The sequence below is a fragment of the Neolamprologus brichardi genome, chromosome 11, assembly GCF_056152115.1.
Source record: "Neolamprologus brichardi isolate AB-2024 chromosome 11, ASM5615211v1, whole genome shotgun sequence".
Classification (NCBI taxonomy): Eukaryota; Metazoa; Chordata; class Actinopteri; order Cichliformes; family Cichlidae; genus Neolamprologus; species Neolamprologus brichardi.
In genome coordinates, this window is record NC_142114.1 from 16,598,999 (window position 1) to 16,615,055 (window position 16,057).

Below are 16,057 nucleotides of genomic sequence, written 5' to 3' on the forward strand. Positions count from 1 at the left end.
GAGCTTAACCTCCTCTTTGTGTGTCTTTTTCTTTCTAGTCGACTGAAAAAAAGCATTTCAGCCACCTTCTAAAGAATAACAAAACAACCAGACCCCCCAAAGTCCACAAAAAAACATGCTCTTTGCACACACTGTGAAAAAACTGAATTGTGAAACCGACAAGTTGCACAGTTGGCAAAATGTATGTGCAAGAAAAAGAAAATCCTCTGACATATCTTCTTTAATCCTACACAGCGTCTAATGACTAGATGGTTTCCCGTCGTGCTCAGGCCTCAGATAATATTAGAGTTTCTGCTGAGGTTGGAATATAATTCAGACAAGGCTCTCAGCTCCTCCAGGGCCCCACATTCACCTTGTATCATTTTGCTGTGTGGTAATTCAGTTAAATGCAAATTTCAGTGGGAATGTCCATTATTCAGACACAGTATCAGCTCAGATGTTGGGGGCCTCCTTCACAGCCCAGCATTATTAACCAGTGTTGCGACTCTGTTGTGTAGAGCTCTGGGCCCCTCGGCATCACAGTTTGGCTGGGGCACTGGTGCATTTCTTTGCAGCACTAGGTTAAGTTGGTCTTATTTGAAATTCTATGCAAAATTAAAATAATGTGAAAAGCATTAAATGCATAGAAGACATGATATAAATCAATATAGATGGCAGTACAAAATACACTTCATTAGGTTCACCTGTTCAACTGCTTGTTAACGCACATATATAATAGTCCAGTGGCCTCCCAGGATGTCAAGTGAATGCACTTGATAACTGCCACCACTTCACTATGAGTTGAGGTTGGCTCCAAAAGCGAGTCACTCTGATATTAAAATGCACAAATCTACAGCAGAAATAACAGTGTTTACAGCCTGGTACACAACACCTTTAGTTTCTATAGCTTGGTTTTATTTAAAGATACTTATATTGACCAAAACATCAAACTTGAGGTTTAAAAACAGAAGTCATAAGTCAGTACCTTTTTTAACTATCTTGACTAAGAACCTGTTTCAGACCTTTAGTCTATACATGTAGATTTGCACATATATATGTTGATGTGCCAAACAGAAATGGTCAGTAACACGCTAGCAGCAGTGTAAGATCAGTTTTATCCCCATCAGGGATAAAAATAATTTAGCAGAGGCACAGATATCAAAACCAGTTGGAGGGTAGGGTGAAGGGGGAATAACTCCATCCACTCCTGCAAACTGCACCCAGAATTTTGGCATATAGGCACGTTTGACTTTAGCAGTGAGCTTGAAACACTGCCTCACAGAGCATCACTGTAGACTCTAAATCTATGTTGATGTATTTTTGAACTCCACTTACACAGGGTGTGCTTCCTACAAATGTCAAGGTCCCTTAACTGACACAAGGCTTTGGAATGGGTTAATTCAATTAGATTTAACAAAATATACACTTTAAATAGTAATTTCTTACAGTGGAACAGTCAGTATTTAGGTCATTTTAATAAAGTTTGCATTCAAGCAGTATTTGAAGGGAGAACCTGAATGTTTCAGTCACATGTGCACTTAATTGAGCCTTATGTGTAGTATGAATAGCCATGAGGGAGGCATATATCTGTAGAAAAGAGTTGTAAAGCCCCCTATAAGAGCATTTATGGATGACCTCACCAGGTCACCGGGGGTAGGTGGATGCTCCAAGGACTCGAAGAACTCATCAACTGGTCACAGATGGATTTCAAGCCTGCCAAGCCTAGAGCATTAGTAATGAGGAAGGGGAAGGTGACTGACAAGTTCTGCTTTAGTGTGGGAGGCATCCCGATTCCATCAGTCACAGAGAAGCCTGTCAAGAACCTTGGCAGGATGTTTGATAGCACCCTGAAGGACACTGCAGCTTTCCAAGTGACCAACAGTGAGCTGGGCAACTGGCCCTTAGCAGGATAAGTTTAAAATTTACCTGTATGGCATCTTGCCTCAACTTGTCTGACCACAGCAGGTCTATGAGGCTCCACTCAGAAGGATTAGCCACTACCTGCACTGTTGGTTGTAACTACCCTGAAGTCTCAGCAGTATTGGACTTTATAGCAGCAAGAACAAGCAGCAACTCCCTCTTTCAGCCATCAGAATTCATGGTCACCCGGGCCAAGTGAGTGATTTTGTACAGGAACTCCAGCAACACCAGCTACAATAAAGTCTCTGCAGCAGGCATCGAGGTCAGAACATGGAGAAAGTGGAAGGCATGTGAGGCCTAATTCTGGCTGGAGCACAGCGAGCCGGTGGTAAAAGTGGCATCAGAGTGAGCAGGGTTTAGAAACTTTCCTTGGCCTCTTTATAGCAAGGCCCAAGGGAAAGAAGGATGCCAGCTTCTCCAAGAAGAGGTTCGTGTAGGGGTTGAAGAAGGCCACTATTGCAGGTCATTAGGGATACGGTGTCAAGGAGCATGGATACCATGGAAATAGATGTTGGACCTGGATATGATTTGATCCCCACCAGATAAGTTTCCTGATTCAGTCAGTCTACAATTTTCTTCCCATCAATCCGATCTGCACCCACTGTACCGGAGAAGGGGTCTCTGGAGCATATTCTAAGCTCTTGCCCTATAGCACTGGGAGAAGGCTGCTGTCACTGGCTCCATGACCAGGTGCTGAGAGTGACAGCAGATGTCATCAGCACGGGTATAGCTCACAGCAGGCAGCAACAACCTACAAGACATCCTACAAACCATCACCTTTGTCAAGGCTGGGCAAAAGCCTCGGCAGTATATAGGTCGGCTCCTGGCAACAGCATGGAATTGGCAGCTGAAGGCTGACCTTGGGAAGCAGCTCAAATTCCCAGACACCATCACAGAGACCTCACTCAGGTTCGACATGGTCCTGGTGTCAGAAATTACAGGACAAGTGGTCCTTCTGGAATTGACTGTCCCCCCAGGAAGGCCTCTAGAGGAGGCTTTTAAGAGCAAGAAGGCGAGGTATGGGGGGCTTATGGCTGATTGCTGAACCAGGGAAGACCCAGCGTTATCCAGACGCTTTGCAGGCCAGCCTCTCTACGTGACACTGATAGAGACATGTAGAAATTTCCAAAACCTTAGAGCCATCAAGAACACCACACATGCAGCAGAAAAGACATCAAGGTCCCCCTGACTGGGTCGCCTGGCCAAGGGTGTCTGATGTTGAAACGCCCAATGACCCCAGACCCGATGACATCACTGATGATGTGTCCAAGATGCATCCAAAAATCCAAAAAAGAACCATAAAACCTATGAAAATCCAGTTAAAAGTTTAAAATCTGTGCCCTCCTCCACATTTTCCAAAACTGTTAAGTGTATTCTAGACCCTGGACCTTATTTTTGACACCGCTGATCTAAATGGTTGATATGAGGTTGTTGTGTTGTATTTGAGCTGTTTTGGTCTGTTAAATTTGCTGGTTTTGTTGTGAGTCTGGAAGTAAGTAAGTGTAAACCTATGATCTCAGTGTCACTTTGTCCCTTCCTGTTTTACTTTGAAGGTTGGTTCTCTGCACCGTTATAGTTTCACTTCCTGCATTTTCCTTCCTCCAAAGGGATTTTCTCCCCTACACTTATCAGACTCCTTTGTGTTTAATTGCTTTCACCTTTGCCTTCTCCCCTCCTGTTTCTCCTCCTGAGTCACTCCTGTGTGTGTTTGTGTGTTAGTATAAAGTCCTGTCAGTGTACTGTATGCACAGGGCTGTTTGCTAACCTCCCCAGAATGTACATGCCCCGCTTTTCCTTTTTTTCATGTGCCTCTGTGAGGTTATTTCCTTGACTTTAGTCTAGTTTTCTGGATTTTGTTAGCAGCTTTGTGTATCTTGTTATTTTTATACTTTTGTTTGTGAAAAATGTTTGATTCCTGACAATCAACATCCTTGAGCCTTCCCACGTAGTTCAGCTTCCTCTCAATAACATTCATGGGGTTAGGTTTATAGGTGACTAAACTGAGTGAAGGTGTGATTGTGAGCATGAATGGTTGTCTGTCTCTGTGTTAGCCTTTGACAGAGTGGTGACCTGTCCAGGGTGTACCCCACCTCTCGGTCTATGTAGCTGAGATAGTCTCCTCGCCCCCCGTGACCCCAAATTCGATAAGCAGAAGAAGATGGATGGATGGATGGATGGAACATCTTTATGTCCTCTGAAACAACTTGTTATACTTCCCTTTTTTCTGAATCTGAAGAAACTGTAATTCCTAGTTTGGTTTTTTTAAATCAGTTAAGCGAATCTTTTCATGTAAAGTGCTCTTGTCTGGGAATCGCTGGCACAGACAACGTCAGTGAAACCTTTTGAATTAACCACTGCCAAGTCTGAGGCATGTTTTCTTTTGGAAAAGAGTCATGTGATCAGGCGTGACAAATCATGTAAGGACAGGGAATGATTGATAAGACGAGAACCCGGGCAGCGAACAGAGCCTATCAAGTTCTCAAACAGCAGCAATTCCAAAATAGTCGGTTTTAAGTTTCCAGAAGCGTCCCAGCTGAGTGAATTCAAAGCGTGAGTGCAGCAGCTCGTCCTTACAGACCAGCAAAGTGAGTTAACTTTTGTCCTTTAAATATACAGCAGCGACCGAACATTATTCTCATCTGATGTGAGCAGGGTCTCTCATCAGTGCTCCAAATCTCCATAAAAGAACAATACAGGAATTCATCAGCAGCAGCAGCAGTTAATTGACGCACAGGCTGTGATTCATTCTTTAACCAATCGACCGTAAACACATAGAAGACCTTATTACCCTTATACTACTTATTCTCTGTGTCTTCTGACCCCAACATGCCCGAGCTGTACCATACGGGCCTCCTGACACATACCATGAATCGTGCTGTTTGTTGTGATTATGCGTATATACTGTAGGTGGCCCAGTGGCTTCTCTGAATGAGCAACAATTGCTCTTTGTTTGAATAATTGGAACAAGGTTATTTCAGCAGTTTCGTCAGCCAATTAGGCCCCGACTGAGCTGACCTCTCCCCCTCGTGTGCTTGTCTCGCCAGCGACCCCTGGAAATCGTCATTAGAGCGCTCCTCCCATAGACGCCCTTATTTCCCTCTCTACCGTACACCCCCACCTCACTGCCTCCTCTTCACTGCCTTGGCAATAAAGTCTTCCTCTTTGAGGTGTACTGAGGAGCTGTGCTTGCAGTTTCTCAGAAGTCAATTTCAAGCTGAAATACTTTTAGTGAAATAGTATCTCTCGTGGCTCTCTCAGCATCATCCAAAGTAGACTGTAAAGATGTCAGTCGATTTTTCTCCTCTGGCTCTTTGCGCCCTTTTCAGAGCACACACGCCCCGCTTTGATCCAGACTGGCACAGGATTGGTGGAATGGAGCAAATATTGACTCCATCTGAGCCAGACAAATCACTCCCCCTTCCTGCTTTCTTTCTCTTTCAGTCTCCTTTACACTTGCTCAGTTCCCGTCTAATCTGCCATTACCTCTTTCTCTCACATTCCCTTTCATGTCTTTTCTGCTGCTGCTTTTCTTTTCACCCCCTTTGTGTCCCTGTCTGTCATTTTCTCTCTCCCTCTCCCTCTCTCTTCTCTCTCCAGGCTTCTCAGGCTTTCGGTACTGTTAGGTCAGGCCCCCTCCCCTTCTCAACTGCCCGTGAAGCTCTCTCTGTCTCACTTTAAAGCTACTTTGGGTTTCAACACCTGCCTTTGCTGTATGTTCAAATGTTCAACTGCATGCTTCTGCCTTGAGCCTAGAACGTGCTGCCTCATCTGAGAGTGTGCAAACATGCACGGGCATCGTGTGAAGGTATTCGCAACGGTACGTGCCAACACGCTTTCATGTGATGCTCATATGTGCTCCAGCCGACTGCAGCGGAGAGATCAAGAAACGAAAAGCCTTTTTCAAATTAAACTTTCATAGCTTTCGCTCTTTGTTTGCTTTCATGTTTGCTGCTGATGCAACCCCAGTTTTTTTATATGTGCAGATCATGTTGAACTATTGACGTGCACACTCACTCCAGTGTGAACTATAGAAGACTAAGGCTGAGGCAATACTTCTGCAAAGTTACGTGTAGACATGTTTGCAAACCAGAGCAGAGAAAGAGCTTACAGGTTACCCAAAACCTCAACGTTCTGTTTAACTGTCAGTTCAAAACATCGTTGTTTTTCCTGAGAACCGAGGAAAAAAGAATCTTTTTTTGTGATTTTCTCCATCCTTGGTGCTAAAAGAGGCCACAGAAACACATGAGATATCAGTAGAAAGCTCAGGATGTCTTCTATTTAGTATTTGGACTTAGTACCTCAAATAAGTCAAAAGACAGATCAAAAAAAAATGTCCGTTACAGAGGACATAAATGAATAGGCTGGTTCTCAGGAGGATATATTGGGCTAAGTTCACAAAGTCCAAATACTACATTACACATTACACAAGCATGATGATCTTCATCATAATCTTCATTTATGTGACACCTAGAGAAATTTGTTCTGGCAAAACTTGTGTAAAAATATTGGAGCGGCAGACATTTTTAAACACAGGAATAGTCAGGGGATTCCCAAAGTCATTGTTTATCTTTCGGCAACCCTGATGCATCTACCAAAATTTGTGCCAATGTGTGGAAGTTTGTTTCCTCCGCTGAAAAAACAAAACAGAAAAATGCAACTTTTTCTGTCCATAACTCAAAATTCTGGGTTGTTGTGTCAAAAATTTCAACTCAAGCTTTAGAGAAAATTCCTCAAAATTTTGAAATAACTCAAAATTTTGACTTTGCTTCACCAATCAGGAAGTGGATTTTTTTTTATTTCAGTCATAGAAGCAACCTTCCATACCAACGCATGTGTTCAACTGAGAATTGTTTTACTCAAATCTGACACAGTCTCAATGATTATTACATTTTTATTTTCCTCTCAACTCTCTATAAATCCATGTGATGTCCAGCTGTGCACATGTGGTACGTGTCCTGTGAGTTCACAGTGAGTGAGTGGGTTTACCTGCCTGCTGCCAGCTCTGCTTAGGCAACATCCTTATGTAAAGTAAATGGAGCAGTCAGAAGAGTGACCAGATCCCAACAAACTACATGTGTTTGTGTGGGACAACTACTGAGAGGTAGCCTGAATGTCTGGATTGTATTTCACTGTTATTTCAGCTGCTCCTCTGTCTGGTAGCAGTTTTTTGGGTTTCTGTGTGCCGCAGATTGGCATATCTTTTTGAGCCATATCTGACAACTTTAGCACTTTTGACACATAATGACACAGAAATAATGACACAGGCATACTATAACAGAAATATCCTGGTGTGAAATTCAAAAATAACTCCTGTGAAAAAAAGATAAAAACAATATTTCTCAGAATATAGCGCTGCTTCATTTTTTGTGGTAGTTTCCATCATATTGAGAAAAAGCAGAAAAGCTTGTGACAGTTCATCAATGAAGTGCAGTCCCACATAAAGAGGGTCATCTGGTCAGCCTGGCAGTGAAAACACTGCTGCATGCTGCATGCATAACTTTGGATATTATCCAAAGGTCATGTGTGAAAACTGTGAGGAGGTCACCTTTGAGGAGGCACAGAGTGTCTGGAGGTGGGGCATGCAGAGGGAAACCAACAGAATATTTATGACTTATGTGGGGAAAACAAACAGCATGCTGACTTTTGTTTCAATAAAGTTTTTTCACTGTTGATGACCTTTTTCAGCCTTTAAGTGGAACAACTAGAAAAAGTTTGAGCAGCGCTGTGTGCAGGATTCATCCTCTGTGCACCGTGAAAGTTTTATAATCTCATGCCAGTACATCCGATAACTGCTGATTAATTTCCGCTTGGATGAACCAACAGATGAAACTTCTCCCTCCTCCCCACGCAGAGGTGCCTACATACATCTTTGTTGAAGCGTGTTTCAGCGCTGACTCTTCTGTAGGTCAGTGGCTGAATGTGAAATGAGCTCTTTGTTATCATTACTGTAAGAGTGTTGCAGGACCGAGCCTTCCCCCGCTTCCGTCTCTATCATCTCTCCGCCCTGCTGCCACCTTTAGCACACAGCGGTCCAGCCCCGAGGCCCAACCCGTCTGCTGACCTGAAGAAGCCAGGAGCCCTCATTAACCGTAACAGCGAAATGGTCGCGGGCCTACTGTTCCTGTGCTTGAGGCTGAGGCGTGTGTGTTTTTTGGACTCAGGGTGTGTGTACATACTAGAAGTTTTTCAAGTGATTTATCACTCCCACAGGGCCCTGCTACTCTGATCTGCAGTGCTATTACTCAGATCAGCCAGCCGAGACAAATAACAGATCTGCTGCTACATATAGACCTCCCCGGACACATGCACACACACAAACACACACACACACATAAACACACATTATCTCTGTGCTGTGGTGACTAGTTGAGAGAGACATTTTGCTAATCAGGGTCCTGCGGTTGGTGGTGCGTGTCGACAGGCCGGCATGTAAGTTATTGCTTCTCAAGGATCCAGAGAAAGATAGATAGGGAAGGAAGGAGAAGAAAGACATAGATAGGGGGCAACGGAGGGGGGGGGGGGCAAAGAGGGCTATAAGTGGTCACGGGCCAGTGGTAGCCATGGCAATGACCTCTGGCTAATTGTAGTTACTGATAGACATGGTGCTTAGAAGTACAGAGATATCCTTTACACTAATAACGCACAAAAAGCACACGCACACACGATGTACGTATAGAGTGTGTGTGTCTCCCTGTATTCACCCACTCCACCCGCGCATTTCTTGATTTTACATGAACTTGTTTTTTATTTTGACAGATTAGATCTTAAGCCCAGTCTGTAATGTTGTTTAGTCTTCAGTCATCTGCTCTTAGCGGGCTTTGAAGTCGCTAATCTCCGTCACCATTGCCGTGTCCACATTGTTGCCAAGAAAAGCAGCGGGCTAACCCTGGGTGTGTTAATACGTGTCCAACTATAACTCACATGCACGCCCTCCTTTCCCGCTCTCGTTTACACCGTGTCGGCTCTTTGCCTCAGGGTAGCAGGGAGGGAAATGTTAATGAGGAGGTTCAAGAGCGGGATCAGAAGTGACCTTGAGTGAGATAATGTCTTACAAGTAGCAGGGGGCTGTGATGTTGGCTCTCTGGGCTCTGATCTCGAGGAGACACACTAGAAAACGAATCTCCATCGTTCCTCTTTCCTCCCGCTGTCCTCTCATGCTCTGCTTTTTCTCTGAGCTGATCCTCCTCTCGTCTTTACTCTTCACATGCTCTGAACTTTCCCCGCCTCACTATTTTCAGTGGTGAGGAGATTATGTTTTTTATTAATGTGTCATGCAGCTATGCCCAGGCCTCAAGGGGCATGACACCAGCTAATAACGTAAACCAGATCCACGGATCGAGCACATATCTTTAAAAAAAAGAAAGAATGCACAGCCCAAAAATAAAGAACACAAAACAAACTCATAATTTTAATGCTTTCGTGCCTTAGATGTTGTTCATACATAAATCTTATTTAAGAGAATAAGCCATTTTCTTGTTTGTGACACTCATTCTTTCTTATTTCTTTTTGTGCAGCACATGAAGAAAAACAATGCATCTCCCTACTGTTATTAAATTTGTCAATGTTAATAGACAGCAGATGACTACCAGTTCTTTTCCATGCAACTAAAGAAGTAATAGCTGTGTTTGTATATATACACCCTCTGCGTGTGATCTAAATGACACTCTTTACCCCCACTGTCACCCTGTGAGCTGTTTGGCTGTTTGGTGTGTTCTGTTTTAGAAAACCAAACCAACCAGGATGTTTTGTTTTGTTTTTTAAATATGGTGACACATTTAAACACATTTTCCCTCGTGGGAAATCAGAAAGTCCAATCAGAAGTAAATACACCTTTGCAAGTTGGAGAAGTAAACATCGGGTATGATTTTCAGGCTCTTTTGCAGTGCACTGCGCCATAAAACATGTGGTACTGCATTAAAAGTGGCCCTGGACATGAATCTGAAAGTTGCTTTTTACTTTTTGTTTATTAGCATGTTTAATGAATAATGCTAACGTCTCTCTGTGCCCTTCATCCCCAGCTGGTCGAGGCAGATTCCTGCCCCTCCCTGACCCCGGTTGTGTTCTTTGAAGGGAATTCTTACCCCCCACTTTTGCCAAGTCCTCGCTCAGTGTGGATGACGTGATTGTTTGACTATTGTTTGATCATCTTTACTTAGGATTTAAGTACCTGAGACTCTTGTTATTGTGAAGTAGAGGTTACAGTAATGAAGTTGAATTGGTGGTACAACTACTGAAATCTTTGACCGCATGAAAAATAGACTGGACTTTACGCATCAAACTCCATTTACCCAGTCATTCACATACACAGCAGTGCACACTTAATCTACACATATAGTGTTTTTTAAGCTAACACACAATCACACACACACACTAATGGATGCATCTGGAGCAATCTGATGTTCAGGATCTCGTCCAAGGATAGTTAGACTTGCAGGAATTGAGGAGAAACAAACCACCAACCTAACAGCTGGTGGACCACCCACCCAGTCCACCTCCACCACACAGCTGACTGTCAAAATACTCTGTTACAGCAAAAATCCTGCATTCATTTCCTCTGTTAAAGTACAGAAGTATTACTTTCAAAATATATTAAAGTACTTAAAGTAAAAGTACTTGCTATGTGCAATATATAATGGCGTCATTTTAACTACCTTATTTACTGCTAAGAAGCTTAATGTAGTAATATTGAAAAACGTGATCAAGATTATTATTTCAACTATTTGCCAATAGTTATTGATTGAAGGAGTTAGGAAGCGATCATAGTTCAGGTGTCTATGTTTGTGTCTGAGAGGGGTTGGGGCATGCACAGATCATCTTACTTACCCTGGGAACAAATGTAGGCCTCAGCTTATTTTAAAGACCTAAAACTACCGTATCTCCCCAATAGAGCAGTTTGCTCGCAGACTGCTGGTTTACTTGTGGTTCCTGGTATATATATATATGAGTAGATTGGGAGGCAGAGCCTTCAGCTTTCAGGCCTGCGAGACAGACACCCTCTCTACTTTTAAGATTATGCTTTCCTATTTTAGATAATGTAGTTAGGGCTGGATCAGGTGACCCTAAATCTTTGATTATAGAGTCCAAAGAAACTGAAATGTAACTGTCATAATGCATCTTCACTAAAGGCGAGTTCTCTTATAATAAATGGAAAATGACCAGAAAAATCTTTTTAACATTGTTATTCATAATGATAATACTCTGTTAAATATCCTAACACACATAGAGAGACACACCTGCATTCACCTTGTTCCTTTGCTTCTTCATTTACTTCCAGCCACGACTTGGAGTCAGATGTCTGGGAATCCACTTCACCGAGAGCCCCTGCAGCAGCTACCCTCTGGCTAAGCTTGCTGAGCATTTTCTCAACAGCTTTAATGTTTGAACTGTTTACATTTTTGTGGGAAAGAAAAACAACAACAACAATGTGCTATGGATCAGTGAATTCTAGCAATTGTGTAATTTCAAGATAAATAATATATCACATATTCATGTTTTTTTGTTGTTTTATTGGTAATTTTAGTGGCATAAAGACCAACTTGTTTATGTATTTGTTTTCTCATTTATAACTCTTGGCTGTGCCCCTAATTGTGCATGGACCCCTGGCCATTGAATAATCCAGTCCAGGATTTGGGGGAGGGGGGGATGGATAGGACCCCTCCTTTAGAGACGCCTCCTGGTACCGACTGGAAAGGTTGGTGGACCAAACAGACAGTTTTCACATCTGCTTCCAACCAAAGCTCCTGCTCTCTCTCTCTCTCTCAAACACACACACACAGAGTGAAATCTGTGCTCAGGGGAGCCGTGTTTCTTGGGTCTATTTATCTGAGCTCCAAATTGGTGAAGCATGTCTGGTTACAGTCTTTAAATGTGATTAAACAGTTATGAGAAAAAGTCTTTTTTTTTTTTTTTTGCTCCAGTAAGTCAACAGCCATATTTCATCCACCCAAAATAAAAACACACATATATCTCCCACTTGGAATTTGTGTCTGTAACTTTGTCAGACAACAATTAGTGTTTGTGTTGGCACAACAGTAAGCTCATAATTCTTTGTACTTCCCCCTTTAAAGTGCTGCTGCTGCAGATGCTGCCAGCTCAGGGCTGTTCCTGACAGTGTTTAGATCATTACTACTGATCAGTGTGACCAAGCACAATGGGGCATTCTTATGTTAGATTGAGCAACTAAGAAAGCGGCTCTGAGAGTTATTATAGCTCAGTCAGGGTCCATAGTGAGTGTGTGTTATGAGCGCGTTTTACGCTGGGTGGGGATGGGGGTGGGGGGTGTTTTTCATGTGTGAAAGAGAGAGGGAGAGTGTGTGAGAAAGTTGTGTAATCTGTCCATTTTTTTGTCCCCCCACCCCTTTCTCTGTCTCTCTTTCTCCCGTGCCCCCCCGCCGCGCTGTCAGGCGTCACACTAGTTTATATTAAGAACCCAAAGAAGTTGTCGAGTGAACGGCACTGAAAGAGAAAAAAACGAAACTCTTCCCACTCTCCAGAAATCACGGGGAGTGACTGTGACAGGAGGAAGGGGACAGAGAGAGAGAGAGTGAGAAGAGAGAGAGAGAAGAGAGCTGAAGTCCTCGCAGGACTTTATCACGTTTCTTTCAGGGCTCCGCAGATCGGATTAGACCACTAAACTGGACTGATAATTATTATCTGTGAGCGGAGTCGGGACCGTGCGGGAGACTCTTGGAGCATGCAGCTCGGTTTGCTGTTCAGGTAAAACTTCTTCACGTCTGCTGCACCCTGCTGCTTCTCTCGGTCTGTCCGTAGAAAACACCACATGGGTGTCTGAGTCCAACTTTGTGCGCAGAGTTGTTTCAGAAAGTTGTTTTGTTTTGTGGTAAAGTTTGTGGTTTTACGCACGATGCCCTCTTGTTGCGCACTGGGCGCTGTCCAGGTAATCTGAAAGGAATTCACCCAAAGGCGACTGTTTTTTTTTTAGCTCGGAGTTCCCTCTGTCTCCTCGGGGCAGAATTTTGGGAGTTTTCTCCACTGATATAATTCTCTTTCTCCCTCTGTTCCCCTGTCCCCGCTGCTCTGAGGTTATTCTACAATGTGCCACTGTAGCGGCGAGGGAAACGTGGACCCGCGTAGGGGGTCTTTACTTCGGCCTGAGCGGCTCTGTTGTGCGGGATCTTTGTGTTTTTCGGGGGTAATTGTGTAGTCTGGTGTGGGGAAACTTCCAGCGACCGCGGCGGTGCACCACACTGGGTAGAAGGGACCAATTACTCTGACTACATGTGGCTTGCGGACTGGTGATTGTGGGGATGGTTTGGTTCTGGTGGTGAGCGCTGAAAGGTCCATCTTAGCAAGTAGTTTAGGATCGTGTTCTGGCTATTTTCCTTGTCAGATGGAAAGAATTTATCCCTGTTGTTTCAATACACTTGTCTCGGTTTCTATGATAATTATAGACAGACTTTGAAACAAGTGTATTATCTGACTTTTTTTTTTTTTCCTTTTTACTTTCTCAATGAATAGTGAGACTTCTACGACTCATGTGAGGATTTAAACTACTTTTTCAGGTGAACAGCTTTTGCCCAGCCCAGTCAGCGACTCAACATAATCCCCAGTTGTTGCTTCATGCCCAATTCAACAACTCCAAAGCCACCCCAGCCATACAGCACGTCTTTGAACATCACACCTTCGAATTAAAAGTAGCTGAAATTACAAGATGATTTCGGATGTTGCAACTTATTGAGCCCGAGAGCGTGGCAGCTGTGTGTGTGTCTCTCCAAAAACCACATCCTCAGGGTGTGTACACACGCAGGGAGAGGCATGCGGAGGGAAAACATGCTTGCTGTTAAAACCCATTAGTTTGTTAGCACCTCACAGGCTTTCCCAGATTGATTGAGATGCTTGCCTGTGATCCTTGAAGGGGGAAAAAGAAACTTTTGTTCACACCCATTTGAGCCCACAGGCCACCCAGAGTGGGGGAGAAAGGGTCATAATTGGTTGGTAAAGTACACTTAGGTCACTGGAACATTTAATAAGGTGTTTGGGTAACACTTGTAACACCTTTTAAAACAAATGTACACTGAAGGAAAAGTTTAAGAAAGCTGACAATCCCTCAACAGGGAAGTCTGAACATTATATAGCAGGTCATGGATTAACTGTGTGCTTTACAAAAGACCTCATTCAACCTGCTGATATTTTAAATCCTGTATATCTCCCACTTTTTTACCCTCTGTTCTTTGTCCCTCCAGGCTCTATGTGCTGTGGAGCTTTGTGGTGGTCACGACCTCCGTGACCAGGACTGCCAAGAGGAAGGTGAGCCATGAGCCATTAGATCGTTAAGTTAGCTCAACACAACAGTTTCGCTTCAGAGGGGTGAAAGGTGACAGCAGTTGAAAGGACAGGTTCACCTTCTCTTAAACGTCACTCACGCTGAAAGAGTTACAGGACATGAAGGCGTCCATCCTGTCCTTACTGCCCGTGAGGACGTCCAGTGAAAGACAAATAGCAAAATATGTAGTCATCATGCTTTATGCAGCTATTGTGAGACTTTATCAGTCAAAACTGAACAAATTAAGTGTTTTGGGGGGATTAACATTCCCTCTATGATTTACTTTAGCATCCTCGTACTGCAACTAGGCAAGAAAAGGCAGTCAGGGGAGAAATGCTGGAGCCTAAAGTTTGCAATTCCCAACAGATCTCAGCATCTTTTAATTAAACAAGAACAGCAACCCTATTTTTAGCACTTTGAAGATGAATTTAACAGATGATCAGGCTAAGACCAAAGCGGACGTGTGCTGCTTGGCCCAAAAATTCATTACAGAGTAAACAGATTCAGCAACACACAGCACCACATTGGAAACTAGTTGCTCATTACTGTTTTATTGCTACATTTGCAAGCTAAATAGGTTAAAAAAAACCTACATTATTAATAAAACTGCTTTTAATGCCAAGCATGATGATGATGGACCTGTTGCATTGCTGCAAAAGTAGAGCCAGGTTCAGTTTTAGTTATTGAATGAGTTCTCTGTGGCATTAGCTTCTTTCAGGTGAACGACACACCTGTGTTTCACCACACAGGAGGACAAAGATGCTTCTCTACCTATAAAGCAGCACGTCTTTGGAAAGAACGTCTCTTGAAACATACAACAACCATAAGAACCAAAGCTTACTGACTTATAATGATCAGTGTTATATTCAATCAGTCGTCCAATTTGTGCGTCGCTTCGTTGACCTTTGTGTCAGACTCCTCTCATTTGTACTGTATTGTACATGTGCACATTTCTTTCTCCCTTTTTTAGCATCATTTTTATCACTTTATTCACGTGAATGTTCTTTGTAAAGAGCTGCATTTTTATCTTGAAGGCCACAAGCCAAAATGTGTCTCTCTGACAATAAGATGAAAGCGTAAGATGAAAGAAGGAGGAAAAAGTTCTCTTCCACTGGAAACCTACAATGCCACTAATGATTAAAGCCACTCTTTAACTGTAATCTGGCCGTGTGAATATTGTTTTAAAAAAACGGCTTTAAAGGGCAAAGTCCCACCAGTGTGATCTTGGAAAATGACTGCGCGGAGGGAAGACATATCTGCACCCCTGACTGGTCCAGGCCTGGTAGAGGAGCAGTGTCGCTGGAGTTTAACCAGTAGCTCCAGAGGTCGGCGGTGGCTGCTGTGGGGGTCACTGCACGGAGCTCGTTAATGGTCCCAGTTATGTGGCAGCTGTGTTTGATGTCACTCATTACAACAGAGCACGCCTCCCCACTTCCACACACACACACATGTGCACCTCGACCCCCTCCTCATCCTCCTCACTTCTTTCTCTTTCTTTTTCTCCCACCCTCCTGCCATGTTACCCCAGACCAAGACAGGAACTTTCTTTTTTTTTATAATCTGGTGGCCAACTGGAGGATCAGAGCATGCCCGCACATGCGCTCAGGCTTACATTTGTCCCCTTTCTCCTCTGTCCACAAACAGTTTGTACAAGATGTTTACTTGCACATTTCTGCCAATATAGACATGCATTTACACACTTGGAAAGAGAGAGGAGAGAAGCAGAGCACAGATTCACGTTTTGATTCGTTCTCAATGGAAACTTTTGTTCAGCTCGCATGTTTGCAGGTCTGCCAACCAGGCCAGTGCTTCAGTTATGAAACGAGAGGAGAAACATTTCTTTATGACCACAGAGGAAGAGAGCAAAGCCTGAAC

At 43.5% G+C, this 16,057-nt stretch overlaps 1 protein-coding gene across 1 annotated transcript in view; it reads left to right on the forward strand.

The window, feature by feature from the left end:
- Positions 1-10,908: 10,908 nt before the first annotated feature.
- adamtsl4 (ADAMTS like 4) overlaps positions 10,909-16,057 on the forward strand; it is a 38,083-nt gene continuing 32,934 nt past the window's right edge. The window contains exons 1-4 of the mRNA XM_087848227.1: positions 10,909-11,354; positions 11,519-11,590; positions 12,303-12,615; positions 14,103-14,166. Coding sequence (XP_087704353.1) covers positions 12,593-12,615; positions 14,103-14,166 — 87 coding nt within the window. The 5' untranslated portion in view covers positions 10,909-11,354; positions 11,519-11,590; positions 12,303-12,592. The remainder of the gene's footprint in view (positions 11,355-11,518; positions 11,591-12,302; positions 12,616-14,102; positions 14,167-16,057) is intronic.